We start from the raw sequence: 19050 nt of genomic DNA on the forward strand, positions 1-19050 counted from the left end.
AGAGGGAGACTCAAGAGTTTTGCTTTGGACATGTTAAGTTTGAAATGTCTATGAAATATCTGAATACAGATGTTGAGTGGACAGTTGGATAGAGTCTGGAGTTTAGAGGCTAGATCAAGACTGTTTCCTGGGAGTTGTCACCATGTAGAGGATACTTAAAGCCATGACATTGAGTTCCTCTAAGAAGAGAATGTTTTGTAGAGAAGAGTAATGGTCCAAAGACTGAATCCTAGGACATTGCAACATTTAGAGGTCTGGAAAATGAAGAACTTGCAGGAAAACTAAGAAAACTGCTGGTGAGGTAGGAAGAGAACATAGAGACAGTGGTGTCGAGAGGGAATTAAGAAAACGTGTCACAAAGGTGGCAATGATCAAATGTTTCAGTTTCTTCTAATAGGATCTATTAGTCAGAGTTTTCCACTTGCTCTAAAAAACAACCACAAAAATCTCAGTGTCTTGACACAATAGAATTGATTTCATATTCAGGGAAAGTACATTGTTGTGTTCGTAAGTGTCTTAGCCCTTTCCAAGTGGTGACTCAGGCATCTGCCATTTAGCCACACTGTATCTTCTGGATGTTCTGCATTCAGCCAGCAGATGAGAGACGTGAGAAAAGCACACTTGCTCGTCATTGCCTATAAAGCTTAGAGAGGTACCACTAACTTTGGGTTGTATGTTATTTATTGGTCAGAATCGTTCACATGGGCTTGCCTAGCTGCAGACTAAGTAATACATGGGAACAGGTGGACTGTTTAATAAGGACTTTTGTCTCTGACACAAAGAATGACAATGATCCTGGAGCTAAAATCTTCAAAGAATGAAGGAGCAAGGGTGCTGACCTCAGGATCATACAGATTATTGCAATAAGAAGGAGTGGTGATAGGTGTATGGTTGGATGATGTGAAATCCAAAGCAAGGGTTTTTTTAAGGAGGAATTACAAAAATAGACTGGAAGTGGCAGTGAGAATCAGGGAAACAATTGAACTCACTCTTGGGCCCAATTCTATGTTGGGTATGACAGAGAAAACATCAGCTAATTAAGAGGACTTCATAGAAAGCACTGTCCTTAGATTTTGTGAAAAGAAGATGGAGAGTAAGTTCAGAGAAGTTTTAGGAACATATAGGAGATTTTGCTAATGATATATTGTGAGTTCCTGGGGGGAGAGCAGAAGAGATTTCAGTGTTTTAAAGTGAGAGATGGCATCTGATGGGGTTATACAGAAGTCTTTGGTGTGGAGAATCCCTGGGTGACTCAGCGGTACAGTGTCTGCCTTCGGCCCAGGGTGTGATCCTGAAGACCCAGGATTGAGTCCCACGTTGGGCTTCCTGCATGGAGCCTGCTTCTCCCTCTGCCTGTGTCTCTGCCTCTCTCTCTCTGTCTGTCATGAATGAATAAATAAAATCTTAAAAAAAAAAGTCTTTGGTGATGAGGGTCTGGGTCATAAGGAATGTTTTTAGAGTTTTGGGCTTTCTGTTGGCCGATGTAAATGGAGATTAATGGAGATAAAGGGCATGAAAGAATTAACCCTGGGACTGTAGGATGGAGTTAATTGGCAGTCTTTTCAGGATCACTCAGGTTGGTTGGTTATTGATTATTCCAATTGTGTAATAAATTTATGTATCAGGCATAGTTCTCTGTTCTGTAATCAAGTGTGCAAAATATAACTTTATTTTCCTGTAGCAGAGAAACAGAACTTAGCTGTGGTCCTCAGTTATACTCGACTAAAGAAGTAAGTAATACAAAGTCAGTCCAGGGTCACCCAGAGTTGTGTCAGAGTTCTATGGGGATCATACTGAGGAAAGAATTTGACTCTTGTTTTCTGGGTTCTGTGGCGTCATCCTTTCTCTCAGGCAAGGAAGGTGAAATGCTTGGAGGGATCTTTAGAAGCGGGAACCTCAGTTAATCTTTCTGTCTTTGTCTTTGAGTATTTAAAACAAAATTGAAGAAATGCAACTTAAATGATACTTTCAACAAATACTTAAAATTATACGCTCAGTGGATACTTAAAATGGTTGCAATTATATATGCTGATTTAAATCATTAGACAAAAGAATAATGAAATTTTTAGGCCTGGAGTTGTCCTTTGGAGTACAGGACCCTCAAATTAGCCAAAGATAACTTTTTTTTCCTGCTATACACTTAAAAGCAAAATGTCAAATGCAGATCAAATAAACACATTTCATTAATTTAAGTTAATATCCAGATGATATTCTAGAGTGATAATCAATTTATAACTTCTATATAAGCAATCAAATAAAATAAGCAATATTGAGGGTAAGCAAAATAGCTCCTAATGGTCTTCTCTTTTCACTGTCTCTCCCAATAATATATCCGTATGTTACAATGATATATGTTCTGTGTTAATATCAGAATTTTCACTTCTAAAACCAAATTTTATTACATTTCCTTGTGTAGAGATTTTTACCATCTTATTAGTACCATCAAGATAAACTTTGTTTTCCTCAGCATGCTATTTAAGACCCTTCACAACTAGACCTTAAACTTACCTTTCCAGTCCTATCTCTAGTTTATCAGTTTGATTTGCCATTCTGTGTACTTCACACTAAACTCTACTGTACACTTTGTGCCTCTGTGTCTTTCTTCATGTTCTCTCTACCTATACCTCCTTCTTTCTTTAAGAGTTCTTCCTGAGCCCAAATCTATGTTACCTTCCCTATGAAGACTTTGCCAGTACTTGATTAGATTAGTCAGTCTCTGTAATTTGCAGAATATTTTAGAGCGTAGCATTCATCGTGTTCTTTGACAATTGTTGTACTTAGATTTATATTTCCTCTCTAGAGTGTAAGCTCCTGGAGGACAAAGATTGTGTCATATTTTTCAACCCTTACTGCAGTACCCTGGTATATAGTAAATGGACACTAAATAAAATTTTTGAGTTTATGATGAAATCCCTTTCTACCTTCCTTTCCTTCCTTTCTTTCCTGTTTTCTCCTTTGACTTCCCAAAACATAAATGCGAAACATTCAAATTCTAGTAGTGATCTGAGAAAATTTTTCTCACTTATTTTTCTATAATCTCCTGGTTAGTTTGTTTAGTTTCTTTCTGAACTCTTAAAACTGTACAGATCAAAGTTCACATTAAGACTTTACTTCAGAAGGTGAAGTGGTGTGAAGGTATTTATGAAGGACAAACACTAAGTAACAACACCAGTTTTACAGAACTACAGAGAAACCCGCTTCATTATTTTAGAGGTGCATTTTGAATAACAATCAGTTGAAACTTAGTTCTGAGTGTAAGATATGTGAAAAACAATACTAGCCTTGTCAAAACCTGTGACTATACGCAAGAGACCGCCTCTTCCAACTTAAAAATTCTTGATGTTCTTCTAAGATCTCATAATATTAACTGCGAATGTTTTATTTGCTCATTTCCTACTCTGGGTTCTTCTGGTGGTTTTGGTGTTTGCTATTTTGTGGGTGCATGCACATTAAGAGTCATGGAAGTTCGGGGGATCCCTGGATGGCGCAGCGGTTTAGCACCTGCCTTTGACCCAAGACGTGATCCTGGAGTCTCGGGATCGAGTCCCATATCGGACTTCCTGCACGGATCCTGCTTCTCCCTCTGCCTGTTGTGTCTCTGCCTGCCCGTCTCTCATGAACAAATAAATAAAATCTTAAAAAAAAAAAAAAGTGTTATGGAAGTTCAAACTTCTTGGCTGTTAATTTGTTTTATTTTGGTATTAAGACCAGAGCGAAAGAATGTTAATAGTCTTGGTGGATCAGTGTGGTAATCTGTATATAACTTGAAAGGGCAGATTCTAGAGCCATTCATCTTTGCTTTACTACTTAGGATGAGATTGTGTTCTTGAGTGATTCCTTTTCTCTTTTTCACTCTTCCCTTCCTCTTCTCTCCCTTTTCTTTCCTTCCCTTGTTTTATTTCTCTCTTCATTCTTCACAAGTAGCAGAATGGCTGCCCCACACCATGGTTTTCCTCTGAGGCAGCCTTTAATAAATCTCTCTCAAGAGTTATGAATGAGAAACCTGAAACCTAAAAGTTGAAGTGATTCTAAGATCACATGTCTTGAATTGGTAGAAAAAAAGGTGGTACCTCGGGTTCCTGGTTACAAGTTTATGCATTGAGGAAGCTTTTACATAAATATATTTATCCTATTAGTGTCTGAAATTTCACTACTTGAAGAGTTTTTAAAATCTTTTTTAAATCCTGTAGCCTTCCACGTTTATGCTTGAGCTCCTTGAGTACTGAAACCTTGTCTGTTTTGTTCACTGTGGTATTTCCAGTTTAGAATGTAGTCCCTAAACTGCGTTTATGTAGCAGGTGCTCCTTAAGCGTGTGGAATGATTTTATTGCATGTTGAAATTATGGGATATTTTAATTGCCTGTTTGCCTTTCTTTCTTTTCTCCTTCCCTCCACCCCCCTCTTTCTTTTTCTTTCTCTGTTAGCTGTGCTTTCTGATATTTCACCAAATATTAACATATATTAGTTCTGTAATAAAGTATCTCCAAAAACAGACCATTCATTTGTCAGCAAGAGAACACCTTAAGCCTATGAAACACTAACAGATTTTATCCTGGCCTTTTAGATGTCTTTGTGAACAAGATAATGAAATGTAATACTACATGTCATTTATTGTATCGAGGTCTGGTTTCTCTTCTGAGGCATTTACCCTTCTTTCTCTTTCAAATCTCTGCACAGAAGCCTAAAAATATGACATTTTGCTTAGCCTGGTATTCTTCATTTGATCTTTAGCTTTCTGAACTTGTGATAAACCAACTCTGTAGTCCTGCTTCAAGTCCTACTGAAGTATTTCCTTTCTGAGCTTGCAACTTTCCCCTCTTTATCTTTTAGGAAGCCTTGATTTCCCTTATGGGTTCTTTTTTGTAGTCATCTTCTCTTTTTTGCCTATGATTCTTTATGCTGCCACTCCAGGGTGATCTATAACCTCTCAGGAGGGTTTTGTTTTGTTTTGTTTTGTTTGTTTGTTTTTACCTTAAATTTCCTTTTAGGTAATTCAACTCTATTTAAGGCAGTTACTCCTTGGCATAATAATGTCATGGCTAGAAGTGTCTGAACAGCTTGATTTCCTGTGAACATATAGGAGAAATAAAGATTGGCACACTTTACTTCTTAGTGATTATTTAAAATTTGAAATAAACATGAAGCCATAAGTTGTAACTGTATACCTCACAAAAAGTTATATTTCTTAAAATGATTTTCTTTATTTATTCCAGAGGCAGAGAGAGAGGGGCAGGGGTAGAAGGAGTAGAAGGAGAAGGATAAGAAGACTCCACACTGAGTGTGGGGCTTCATCTCAAGACCCTGAGATCATGACTTGAGCCAAAACTGAGAGTCAGATGCTTAACTGACTAAGCCATCCATGTGCCCCCAAAGTTGTGTTTTTTATTGTTTTTGTTTTTTTACAGAAATGTCAAATAATATGCTATTAGGGAATTATTTTAAGAAAGTACACATGGGTTTTTTTTCTTTCATGTATATAATTGGTGAATCGCTATACACTTGAAACTCATTGTATGTAAACTATAATTAAAATTATCTCGATTGATTGAGTAAGCCACTATACTATTTCAGGCTGCTACATGAAATAGATAGAGGAATTATGGATTGTCCTTTCAGTGAAATGAATAGTGTCTTAGTATGAGCATTATGATGAATAAACATATAAATTGATGGTCAAATATCTTCGGGTAAAGGAACAATGCTATAGGAATTTTTTGTTGTTGCTACTCTTCTAGTAGAAGTCATTCTCCTTTATTGACCAGTTACTAAACTTGACCTACCTTTGTGATAGCACTTCTCTAAGGCTTTTACATAGCAGATAATAAAAACCTAAATCAAAGCTTAATTCTGAGAAGCACTTATTATGAGAAATGAATTACATTTTGTTGTAGGTGAACAAATATTTTTTGACTCTTTAATATCACGAAGTAACCTTTTGATTGTGAGTCTTGAACTCAATAGAGTAAGCCATTTGGTATAAAATGCAATATTTGGTGCCATTGGTTTATGTATACTGTAGGATCCATAGAGTTGGGGCACCTGGGTGGTTCAGTGGTTGAGTATCTACCTTTGGCTCAAGTCATGATCTCGGGATCCTGAGATTGAGTCCCGCATCAGGCTCCCCACAGAGAACCTGCTTCTCCCTCTGCCTCTGTCTCTGCCTCTCTCTCTGTGTCTCTCATGAATAAATAAATAAAATCTGTTTTTTTAAAGATAAGTTATTCTTAAGCTCCTTTACCTAGTTTATACATCCTCTTACCTGCCTCCCCTCTGGTAACCATCTGTTTGTTTTCTATAGTTAATCTGTTTTTTGGTTTGTCTCTCTTTTTTCCCCCTTTGCTTGCTTGTATTGTTTCTTATCTTAAATTCCACGTATAAGTGACATCATATGGTATGCTTCATCCATGTTTTTGCAAATGGCAAATTTTATTCTTTATTATTGCTGAATAATATTCCATTGTGTATATACACCGTATCTTCCTTATTCATTTATTGAGGGACACTTGGGCTGCTTTTATGATTTGGCTATTGTAAACATTGCTTCAATAAACACAGGAGTGCATATATCCTTTTGAATTAGTGTTTTTATATTCTTTGGGTAAATAGTAGTACAATTACCAGATTATAGGATGGTTCCATTTTAAATTTTTAAAGGAAACTCCATACTGTTTTTTACAGTACCTGCACTAGTTTGCATTCCCATCAACAGTGTGCAGGAGTTGCTATTTTCCACATTGTTTCTAACACTTGTTGTTTCTTGTGTTTTTGATCTCAGCCATTCTGACAGATGTGAGGTGATATTTTATTGTAGTTTTGATTTGTATTTCCCTGATAATCAGTGATTTGAGCATCTTTTCATATGTCTGTTAGCCATCTGAACCTCTTCTTTGGAGAAATGTCTGTTCATGTCTTCTGCCCAGTTTAATTGGATTATTCATTTCTTTGGATTTTGAGTTCTATAATTTCTTTATATATTTTGGATACTAACCCTTTATCAGATATGTCATTTGTAAATATCTTCTCCCATTCAGTAGTGTGCCTTTTGGTTTGGCTGATTGCTGCTTTTGCTGTGCAGAAGCCTTTTATATTTATGTAGTCTCAATAGTTTATTTTTGCTTTTGTTTCCCTTGCCTCAGGACACATGCAGAAAAATACTGTTATGGCCCATGTCAGAGAAATTACTGCCTGTGCTCTCTTGTAGTATTTCTGTGGTTTTAGGTCTCACATGTAGGTCTTTAATCTGTTTTGAATTTATTTTTGTGTATGGTGTAAGAAAGTGGTCCAGTTGCCTTCTTTTGTATGCTGCCATCTAGTATTCCCAACACCACTTGTTAAAGGAACTTTTTCCCATTGGATATTCTTTCCTGCTTTGTCAACAGTTAACTGACCATATGATTGTGGGTTTATTCCTGGAGTTAGTTAGTTAGTTAGTTTCTTTCTTTCTTTTTTTTTTCTTTTCTTTTCTCTTTTCTTTTCTTTCTTTTCTTTTCTTTTCTTTTTTCTTTCTTTTCTTTCTTTTCTTTTCTTTTCTTTCTTTCTTTTCTTTCTTTCTTTCTTTCTTTCTTTCTTTCTTTCTTCTTTCTTTCTTTCTTTCTTTCTTTCTTTCTTTCTTTCTTCTTTCTTTTTCTAATTCGTGGGTTTTCAGTTCTGTTCTGTGTCTATTTTTGTGCCAGTAGTATACTGTTCTGATCACTACAGCTTTGTAATATAACTTGAAATCTGGAAATGTTATATCTCAGCTTTGTTTTTCTTTTAAAAAATTGTTCTGGCTATTCAGGGGCTTCTTCGATTCCATGTAAATTTTAAGATTATTTGTTCTAGTCCTGTGGAAAATGCTGTTGGTATTTTGATAGGGATTGCATTAAACCTGTAGATTGCTTTGGGTGGTATGTACCTTTTAACAATGTGTGTTCTCCCAGTGCATGAGCATAGAATATCTTTCCAATTTTTTGTGTCCTCTTCAATTTCTTTTAGCAGTGTTGTATAGTTTTCAGAGTACAGGTCTTTCACTTCCTTGGTTACGTTTATTCCTAAGCATTCTATTATTTTTGGCACAATTATAAATGGGATTGTGTTTTTGATGTCTTTCTCTGCTGCTTCATTATTAGTATATAGGAATGCAACAGGTTTCTGCACGGTAATTTTGTATCCTATAATTTTAATTTATCAATTCTAGTATTTTTGTGGGAATTTTACTTCTTCCTTTATCAATTTGAATGGCTTTTATTCCTTTTTGTTGTCTCATTGCTGTGACTAAGACTTTCAGTACTATGTTGAATAAATGTGATAAGAATGGACATCTTTGTCTTATTCTTGCCCTTTTTCTCCACTGTGAAAATGCTCTAAGTTTTTCATTGAGTTTGAAGTTAGCTATAGTTTTTGTTTTTGTTTGTTTTTAGATTTTATTTATTTATTCATGAGAGAGAGGCAGAGAAGTAGGTTCCCTGAGGGGAGCCTGATGCAGGACTTGATCCTGGAACCCCGGGATCATGACCTGAGCCAAAGGCAGATGCTGAACCACTCAGCCACCCAGGTGCTTCTTAGCTGTAGTTGTTCAGGTATGGCCTTTTTATTATTATTATTATTATTATTATTATTATTATTATTACAAACACATGAGGGTTTATTTACGAGCTCAAGCTTGGGTCCAAGTATACCCGACATAGCAGAGCAGGGACTTGGACCCTGAGGTGGGTTTCAGCTTAGTTTTATGGGCTGATCTAGGGGACCTCTATAAGGGGTGGAGGAATTTCTTAAGTTCTGTTTACATTCTGATATGGGGCTTTCAAGGGCATTGAGCTCTGTTCTCATTCTAATATGGGACTTCCTGCCACTGGTTTGGGCTCTGTTCTCATTCTAATTTGGGGCTTTCTAGGGCATTAAGCTGTAAATTTTAGCTCTTATTCACAGGGGTCTGGGATAGCTGTACTTGTGCTAAAGCTGAACTTAAAGTAGAATGGCCTTAATTTTCTCGGCCTCCACATTTCCCCCTCTCAGAGGAACCTAAGGACGGACCCAATCATGGGTCCAGGTTGCTCTCAGAGTGAGCCAGGGGGAATGACTAAACCAGGATTCGAACCAACCTTGTTGCTGTTCTTGCTCCCGTTTACATCCCAGGGAAGATGCAACATCCTGTGTTTAAAGCAGCACAGAACCCCACCCCTGCCCCCCTTTGTTGTAAGAAGACTAATCCCTTCCTATTTTGAAGGACAACCTCAGACTAGGGAGTCTTTGAGGTGGGAAATAAGTGAGTACGGTGCAGTCTTAGCTTTAGGGGATTGTCCTTGTCTGTTGGCTTTTCCATTCTGGAACAAAGTCCTTGAGAATGGCGTGTGGATCAGCTGGCCAAACGTGGGTGTAGTGGACCCAGGGAGTAATCCCGACGACCTTGAGAGTGGTGGGAGTGGTCAGGATCACGATGTAGAGTCCCTTCCAGCGAGGTTAAAGTGTCCGGTGTTGGTATCTCCGCACGTACACCCAGTCACCCAGCCGATATATCGATGGGAGTCTGGGGGTGGCCCGTCTCATAGAGGGCCCTCATCTTAGGCCACACCTGCTCATGTGTTCATTGTAACATTTGGAGGGAGAAAAGAAGTTGGTGATCATCAAATTCAGCAAGCCCCTCAGGTTTTAAATTGGGGATAATAGGTGGAAGAAGACCAAACATGATCTCATAGGGAGTCAGTCCCGTCTTATATAGTCCTCACCCTATATAGAGCAAAGGGGAGGATAGCCTTTATTATTTTGAGGTATGTTCCTTTTAAGCCTACTTGTTGAGGGTTTTTATCATAAGTGGATATTGTACTTTGTCAGATGCTTTTTCTGCATCTATTGAAATAATTATATGGTATTATTCTCTCTCTTATTGATGTGATGTGTCACGATTGATTTGTGTATACTATACCACCCTCACAACCCAGGAATAAATCCCACTTGATCATGTTCAATGAAACTTGTTTTCTGACCTTATAAGTAATCTATTCTGGAGAATGTTCCATCACTTCAGAAGAATGTGTATCCTGCTGTTTTAGGATAGAATGTTGTAAATATATCTATTAAATCCATCTGATTCAGTGTCACTCAGAGCCACTTTTTTCTTGTTGATTTTCTGTTTGGATGATCTGTCCATTGATGTAAGTGAGGTGTCAGCCCCCTACTATTAATATATTGCTATTGATTATTTCCTTTGTATTTGTTATGAACTTCTTTATGTATTTGGATGCTTACGTGCTGGGTCCATAAAAATTTAAAATTGTTATTTTTTTGTTGATAGGCTCTATTTATGATTATATAGTGTCCCTCTTTGTCTATTGTTACAGTCTTGTTTTAAAGTCTGTTTTGTCCCATATAAGTATTACTATGCTGGCTTTTTCCCCCCATCTATTTACATGAAAAATGCTTTTCATTTCCTTCACTTTTCACTCGGTATGTGTCTTTAGGTTTGAAATGAATCTCTTGTAGGCAGCACATAGATGGGTCTTGTTTTTTGTATATTCCATCACACTATGGCTTGACTGGAGTGGTTAGACCATTTACATTCAAAGTCATTAATGATATATATTATCATTTTGTTACTTATTTAATGCTTGTTTTTGTAGTTCTTCTCTGTCCCTTTCTTTCCTTGCTCTCTTCTCTCATGATTATTTGGATTTCTTTGTTGATATACATGAATTCCTTTTTGTCTATTTTTTGCATAACTATAACTGACTTTTGATTTGCAGTTACCATTAGATTTGTATGTAAGATCTTCGGCATATAGCGGGCCTTATTAAGTTAATAGTTGCTCAAGTTTGAGCCCAGTTTTTACTTCTCTCCCCAACACATTTTAGGTATTTGGAATTATACTTTACATTTATTTTTTATTATGTGAGTCCCTCGACTAATTTTTAGAGGTATATTCATTTTCACTGTTTTTGTGCTTCCTTTTTTTCTTAATCTTACTTATGGTCTTTCCTTTCCACTCAGAGTCTCCTTTAACATTTCTGGTAGGACTGGTTTAGTGGTAAGGAATTCTTTTAAGTTTTGTTTGGGAAACTCTGTTTTTCCTTCTGTTCTGAATGATAGCCTTGCTAAATAGATTATTCTTGTCTGCAGATTTTTTCATTTCAGTGCTTTGAATATATCATTCCATTCCCTTCTGGCCTGGAGTTTCTGAAGAAAAATTAGCTGATAACCTTATGGTATTTCCCGTGTATGTAACGGTTTTCTTTTCTCTTGCTGCTTTTAAAATTCTCTATCACTAGTTTTTGCCCTCTGAATTACCATATGTCTTGGTGTCGACCTCCTTGTGTTTTATTTTGTTCAGGGCTCTCTGTGCATCTTTGATCTGGTTTTCTGTTTCCTTCCCCAAGTTTGGGAAGTTTTTAGCTATTATTTTTTCAAATACATTTTCTTTCCTCTTTTCTCTTTCTTCTCCTTTTGGGATTTCTATAATGCAAGAGTTACTCACTGATGGTATTGCTTCACTCCCAAAGTCTGTTCTCATTTTGTAGAATTTTTTTCTCTCTCACCTGATCAGCTTGACTACTTGCCATTACTCTGTCCTCCAGGTCACTGACTTCTCTTCCTCTAGCCTACTATTTATTACATCTAATGTATTTTTAATTTCATTTATTTTGTTCTTCATCTCTAATTATTTTTTAAATCTCTGTGTTAAGGGTCTCACTGATGTCCTCCACTCTTTTCTCAAGTCCCATGAGTGTCTTTATGTGATAATTAAATTCTTTATCAGGTATATTACTTACCTCCATTTTTCTTAGGTGTCTTGCTGTGAATTTGTCCTATTCTCTGATTTGGGATATATTCCTTTGTCTTATCCTTTTGTCTGTGTCTGTTTCTTTGTGTTAGGAAAGTCATGTATGTCTCTTGCTCTTGAAGATAATGGCCTTGTGATGAATAGGTCCTGTAGCGCCCTGCAATGCAGTGTTTCCTGCTCACCAGAACCTGAAGCTTCAAGGTTGTCTCTTAAATGCATTGTGTACACTCTGCTTTTGTGGCTGAGACACTTTTTCTTTCAATGCAGTCATCTACCGTGGCTTTTTTTTTTTTTTTTTTGCCTGTTGTGGGCAGTGTTCAGTCCATGTAGTGTTAGTAGGCTAGTCTGGAGCTGCATAGGCTTGATTGAGTCAAATCAAGCATTTGCCCATGATGCAGTAGCAACTGACTGTAGGGCACTTTCACTTTGTTGTCCCCTAAGAAGCTTTCATTGGTGGTCAGGGCCTGAAAGACATATCCTTAGCCCACTGCTAAGGCCACATATTAGTGGTGTGTGTGGTTACCTTTACCAGTTTGTCAGAGAATAGTTATTCTTGCCTGGTGCTGTCCCCTGTTGGGGTTGCTTATACCTTGCTAGGCGTGTGGTACTGCCCAGGGGTGGGTTCTGGCTGAGTATACATTGGAGGATCTGTTAGTTATGGAGAAGGAGGCAAGGAAAGGAGGTGTTAGCAAGTTAAGTAGTGACTGTGGGCACCATACTGGTTCCCCTAGGTGGCCATGTGTTTATGCTGGGGAAGGGAAATCGCACCTGTCAGCTCCTTCATTCCCAGATGACTCTCCCAGAAATTATAAAATACTCTCCTTCTCGTATGCCCCAGGTGCTTTTGAAATTGCTATTCCTATGCTTATCTCTGTGGGCTGTCTCTTTAAGGTGGGGGACTCAACTGCCTCTCCTCCTCTGAGCTGTCTAAGATCCCAGCCAGCTGATTTTTAAAGGTGCAGGTTTGAAATCCCACTGCTTCTTAAGAACTTACAAAATTTAGCCCTCTGGTTTTCAAAGCCATATGTTATGGGGATTTGTTTTCCCTGTATGGACTCCCCTATGCAAGGGTTTGTTTCCCTCCCCTCTCTATGCCTATGGAGTCCCTTACTTCTGTGGACAGACCTGAGGGTCCATTTAGCTCCTGACTGTATGTCTGCCCATTTCAAATCATTTTGGATGAAGCCTCTTCTCTATATTTAGTTGTAGAGTTTTTACTGCCAGTCTTTGGATTGTTTCCTGGGTTATTTACATTTATGTGAATGTTATATGCTTGTATCCATGGTTCAAGGTAAGCTTGGGTCCTCCTACTCCACCGTTTTCCCAGAAGTCCAGTTTACTACATTTTCCATGGCACAGAAATGAAGAATTAATATTGCACCAAGTTAGATAGTACATACCCAATAACTGATTGTTGTTATTTTAATTGGTAAATTTTCAACCTCAAAACTACCTTATTATTATTAACAGTACATTATTTATTATTGCAAACAGGAAATATAATAGGTATCAGACTCGTATGTTAAATGTAGGATTTTTTTAATAGCTCCAGTGAGACTGAACAAAGCTGATGATTTTTGAATAATTGGTGGTACCATGATCTTGAGTAAAAATATAATATATTTACTATGCATTTGGTAGAACTAGAAGTTATGGCACAGGGTTTGGAAAACAGAAGAGGTGCTGTTAAAAGCATGGACTTTGGAGTCAGACTTTCTGGAGTTACATCCATGTTTTGCCACTTACCAGCTGGGTGACTTAAATGAATTACTTAATCTCTGTATGATCAGTTTTCTTATCTAAAAATGGTGAGAATAAGAGTCTAAATAATAGTGTGTTCCTCATGGGAATGTTATGAGGTATAAACCAAGTAATATTTGTAAAACTTTTAATACAGACCTGGCATGTAGCAAGTGCTAGAGGTTTTGGCTAAATAAAATATAGATTGAGATTGGCAGAATTTAGGGAGTTTTAATATCCCACCTATAAAATATATATAACTATAGAAAATTGTCTTTTCTTTAAAAACTGTCTTCCTCTAGCTTTTAGGAAATGTGTATTGAAAGTTTAGTGTATCCAAAATAATGTGATTTTATACCTCTAATAAGCAGAAGTTGTAATAATGATGTTTTTAAGAAACTTAATATTCTGTATTAGATTTTCAAAATTTGACCATAGAAATCTCTTTGGAAATCTTTGGTATTCATTGTTCAAAGATTTTAAAATTTTGGCTGCATCTAAAGATGCATTTTATAACAATTTTTTTAATTTTTATTTATTTATGATAGTCACAGAGAGAGAGAGAGAGAGAGAGAGAGAGAGAGGGAGGCAGAGACATAGGCAGAGGGAGAAGCAGGCTCCATGCACCGGGAGCCTGATGTGGGATTCGATCCCGGGTCTCCAGGATCGTGCCCTGGGCCAAAGGCAGGCGCCAAACCGCTGCGCCACCCAGGGATCCCCTAAAAATGTATTTTTATAGAATATTTATCTATTTATTTAGAGAGAATGAGTGTGTAGGGGCTGGGAGGGGCGGAGGGAGACAAGGGAGTGAATCTTAAGCAGGTTCCACACGTAGCATAGAGTCCATGCTTGTCTTGATCTCACAACCATGAGATCATAATCTGAGCTGAAACCAAGAGTAGGATGCTTAACTGACTGAGCCACCCAAGTGCCCCTAGAGTTTATTTTTTAAAGTAGGTACAGAGATGTCCCATGTATCCCCTGCCCCACATGTGCATAGACTCCCCCTATTATCAACACTCTCTACTAAAGTGTTATTGTTATCATTGATGAACTTTATTATCACCCAACGTCCATAGTTTATGTTACAGTTTACTCATGGTGTTGCACATTATGTAAGTTTGGACAAATTTATTTTATCCTGTATCCACCATTGTAGTACCATACAGAGTAGTTTTACTGTGCTATAATCTGTGCTCTGCCTGTTTCTTGCTCTCTCCTGCTTAACTCCTAGTAACCACTAATCTATTTACCGTTTCCATAGTTTTGCCTTTTTCAGAATGTCATGAAGTTTGAATTAGTATATAGCCTTTTTAGACTGGCTTCTTTCACATACTAATATGCATTTAAATTTCTTTCATATGCTTTTATGGCTTGATAACTCATTTCATTTAGGTGATAGATACTATTCCAGTTTTTGTATATAACACACTTTATTGATCCACCTACTGAAGGACATCTTAGTTGATTCCAAATTTTAGCAATTGGGAATAAAGGTCCTATAAATTTCTGTGTGCAGGTTTTGTGTGGTTGGTCTGCATTTAAGTGAGTTATTTAAATTGGCAGAATTCTATCATAAGTTTAGGTAACCATTTTGTTCTTATAACTACTAATGTATAAAAGAAAGGAAGTTAAAATGAGTACAAAGCAAATTAATGTGTTTTATTAAGAAGATTATAATAGGTAATTCGCTGTTATAAAACATTTAATTAATTCTGAAATATATGGAATAAAATGTTAAGTACCCCTTCCCTCTTACCCCTCATCAATTCTGTTTTACTCTCCTCAGAGGTAACCTGTGGGTTTGCTTTTTACTCTTCTGTAACTTTTCTATATAAGGAATAGACAAATCACACTCAAACTGACACATTGTTTTAAAAACATATTTGGATTGTGCTATACATACGTATGTTTCTCATTTCACAAGATATCAAAAATACCCTTTCTGTCATGCCTGTAACTGTTTCTCATTTTAAATGAGTGAATTACCATCTTCGTTGTGGGTATTTCTAAGTTAATTTAACTATTTATTTTTGATGGACAGATAAGTTGCTTAGCATTTTTCTTCTCCATTTCCTCCTCCCTCCCTTCTTACCCTTCTCTTTCTTTTTTAACTATTTCAAATAATACTGCTGATATGGACCATTCTTTTTAAGTTGTTTAAATGCATGCACTCTTACATTGTTATAATGTTTCTGTAGCATAGATTTTTAGAAATAGGATTGTTTTGAAGAATAATGTGTGTTTAAATTTTGATAGCTACAAATGATCATCTCTTACAATTCTACTCTACAGACCATACTTATTTATATTCCCAATATATGAAAAATTTTCACAAGAGGCTTCAACAACAGCAGATTTTGTAAACATAAAAATGGATACCTTAAAATGTTTGCCAGTGTGACCACTAAAGAGGAAACCTGATTTTTGTCTTAATATTTGTTTTTTGAAAAATAAATATTAGTTTTTTGTCCAAATTATATTTTTCTGTGAATTATCTGTTCATATTTTTCCATATTTTTATAGCTGTTAATCTGTTGCTTGATATCTTCATTTGAACTAATGGGAATTTCATGAAGCTTGATAGGTCTAAAAAATGAAGTTTTTTCACCCTCTCCATTCTCTTTTCTCTTACAGCTTCATTCTTCCATCTGCTGTGACCTAAAACCTTTGAGTCATCCTTTCTTGACCTTTCTCAGGGTATTTGTAGTGCATCAGTAAGTCCTATTGGCTGTAGCTTTTATGTGGATACAGAATCTCATCATTTCTTACTACCTTCAATGCAGCGACCATCTCTCACATACTGTCTTCCTATTTTAATACTTGCAGCCTATTTTTTGCAGAGTAGCCAGTAGCCTCTTAAAATATGTCCAATACTTGATGACTGTATTTAGAATCCATAATCCTATCCTAGCTTCTTCAAAGCAAAAGCCAACCTTCTTCCCATGGCCTCTATAGCTCTGTTATTGGTCCTTATTTGTAGCTCTGACTTCATTTCCTACTTCTATCACTCTTCACTTTACTTTAGCCATCATTGCTTCTATACTGTTTCTTGAAATCCTAAGTATACGTCTAGGTGCCTGAGTGGCTTAAGTAAGTCAAGTGTCTACCTTCAGCTCAGGTCGGAATCTCAGGGTCTTGTAATCAAGCTTTGTGTTGGGCTCCACATTCAATGAGGAGTTTGCTTCTCCCTCTGCTCGCCCCCCTCTCCCCCTGCTTGTGCTCTCTCTCTCTCTCAAATAAATACATAAATCTTAAAAAAAAAAAAAATCCTAAGTACACATCTAACTGAGGACTTTTGCATTACTGTTTTATTTGCCTACAGTGCTCTGCTCCCAAATATCTCCATGGATCTTTCCCAAATTCTTTTTATAAATAACATTCTTTGAATTTCTAACGTGCGTAATGTGGTAGACTTGGGTTTATGAGCATGAAGAAAAAAGGTTTATGTTCCATGCCCTTAAGGTATTATTAATCTAATATAAACTCTAATAAACCAAGTTGGGAAGACAGGGAAAAAATGAGTTGAGATACTGCAACTGCAGTTCATGTAGTAGTGATTTGGTAGCATTTACTTTGGATAGAATTTTAGGACCATCAAAACTTAATTTAATCAAAGTCCTAAGAGCAAGATCTGATTTATTTTATGCTACTTAAAAAGTACCTAAAATGGTATATACAAATTATATGTTTGCATTAACATATAATGCATAAAATATATGGATCTGTTTGGAAATAACACGTTATAAATTACCATTAAATTAATAGCAATTTCTGACATTTAACTTTAAAATTATTGAGATTCTTTGATTTCTGTAATATCCATAGACAAAATTTTTAATAACATGCTATACAGATTGGAATCACATTTTGTTAAATATATATAGATCTGTCTTTTATGTGATCACATAGTTCTTTTGGTTACTTTCAAAATCAGGTTTTGTTTTTTTTTTCTCAGAATCAGTTTTTAAAGTTGAGAGAGTATGGATAAGCTTTTGTTAACAAGAGAATTCATATGTAGGAAGATTTGTTTCTTATCAATTGTGGATGAATCAAATAGTTTGTTGTTGAATTTCCTTTTTTTTTTTAAAAGATTTTATTTATTTATTCATGAAAGGCACAGAGAGAGAGAGAGAGAGGCAGAGGGAGAAGCAGGCTCTATGCAGGGAACCCAATGCGGGACTTGATCCCGGGACTCCAGGATCATGCCCTGGGCCAAAGGCAGGCGCTAAACTGCTGAGCCACCCAGGGGTCCCCCCCTTTTTTTTCCAAGTAAAGCTTTCATTGCAGTATTATCATTATAAAAGTGAGAAATGGGCAAATTGTTAGGTTACAACTTAATAAATTTTTGTGAAGTGGATATATCCATGTATTCAGTAAATAGAATATTAGATTCTAACATTGTTCCACAGTGTTACCTTCCAATCACCAATTCCTGACAAGAGTAACCAACACATTCCTTACTTTTAACAGATGAGTTTTGCTTATATTTGAATAGTTGCAAAAATCAGTAATTCTATAATACAAAATGATCTAATATATTTTATAATCTCATTTGGAGCTATTAAGGAAAGAAATAATCATAGAAATATTTTTTTTATATTTTTGTAAAACAGTAAAGTACATGTGTGTTAAATAACTATTCTTATACTTAGAATCCCGACCATTGTCAGTTCCTGTGAAAGCCATGCTGAATATATCTGAAGGCTGTAGAAGTCCTGAAGAAAGAATGAAAGAATTTGTTGGAGTAGTATGGAATGCAGTAAAGAGTCTCACACTACAGGTAAAATAAAAGTTAGATATAATCTGGTTTTAATTTCTATAATCCTTTATAATTTTTAACACCTTAAGTATTGGTAAAAAAATAGTCTCACTACTAACATTTAATATTGGTAAAAAAGAAATAATCTCTTAACATTTGTATCCATCTCATTTGTATAACTTAGGTGAAAATTCTTGGTGCACTTTATATATTAACAGAATTATATGAAATACATATTATGTGTTCTTTTGATGAAGTTCTAAAAATACACAAATTTTGAGATTTTTCTTGAGTTAAAAAAGTCATTCTGTTTCTTTATTTTAAAAGATTTTAAATGTTCAATATACAAACCACAAAACACTAGAGAGTAGGCCAAGTTGGACAGCGGTCCCTGAAAGATTGAAGATGAACTCATCATGGCTTGGTGACTACTGGTTTCAGGGAATGAGAAGAAGGTGTTCCAGTCCAAGTGGTGTTCCAGGTGCCACTTTTGGCATTTGGGTGAATAGTGATGCCATGAAATGATAAAAGAAACAGCTTTTCAGGGTCAGTGGTAAACAGGGAGTTTAATTTATGCATGTATTTGAAATTCCTGTGAGATAACCAGGCTTCTGTTAGACAGTAGGATATTCATATCTGGAGGTTAAGGAAGAGATTCACAGTAGAGATATAATTTTGAGAATCATCTACAGATGGTTAGAATCAGGAGAATTCATCATTCAAAAAATATGTAAAGTTGAAAGAACAATGGACCAAGGGAATACCATATCTAAAATAGACAGTAAAAGTGTCC

At 36.2% G+C, this 19050-nt stretch overlaps 1 protein-coding gene across 18 annotated transcripts in view; it reads left to right on the plus strand.

Annotated features, from left to right (window-relative positions):
* VPS13B (vacuolar protein sorting 13 homolog B) overlaps nucleotides 1–19050 on the plus strand; it is a 733580-nt gene that overhangs the window by 333850 nt on the left and 380680 nt on the right. For 12 of the 18 annotated variants that reach the window (XR_007401755.1, XM_049093088.1, XM_049093083.1 and 9 more), the window contains 2 exons: nucleotides 8400–8558; nucleotides 18151–18278. Coding sequence is in view for 15 of the 18 variants with exons in the window: in XM_049093088.1 (XP_048949045.1) it covers nucleotides 8400–8558; nucleotides 18151–18278 (287 nt within the window). In the remaining 3 variants the exon portion in view is untranslated. The remainder of the gene's footprint in view (nucleotides 1–8399; nucleotides 8559–18150; nucleotides 18279–19050) is intronic. The other 6 variants (XR_004814450.2, XR_007401756.1, XM_035714496.2 and 3 more) reach the window with 1 other exon arrangement.

Source organism: Canis lupus, chromosome 13, assembly GCF_003254725.2.
Source record: "Canis lupus dingo isolate Sandy chromosome 13, ASM325472v2, whole genome shotgun sequence".
In the NCBI taxonomy this organism is placed as follows: Eukaryota; Metazoa; Chordata; class Mammalia; order Carnivora; family Canidae; genus Canis; species Canis lupus.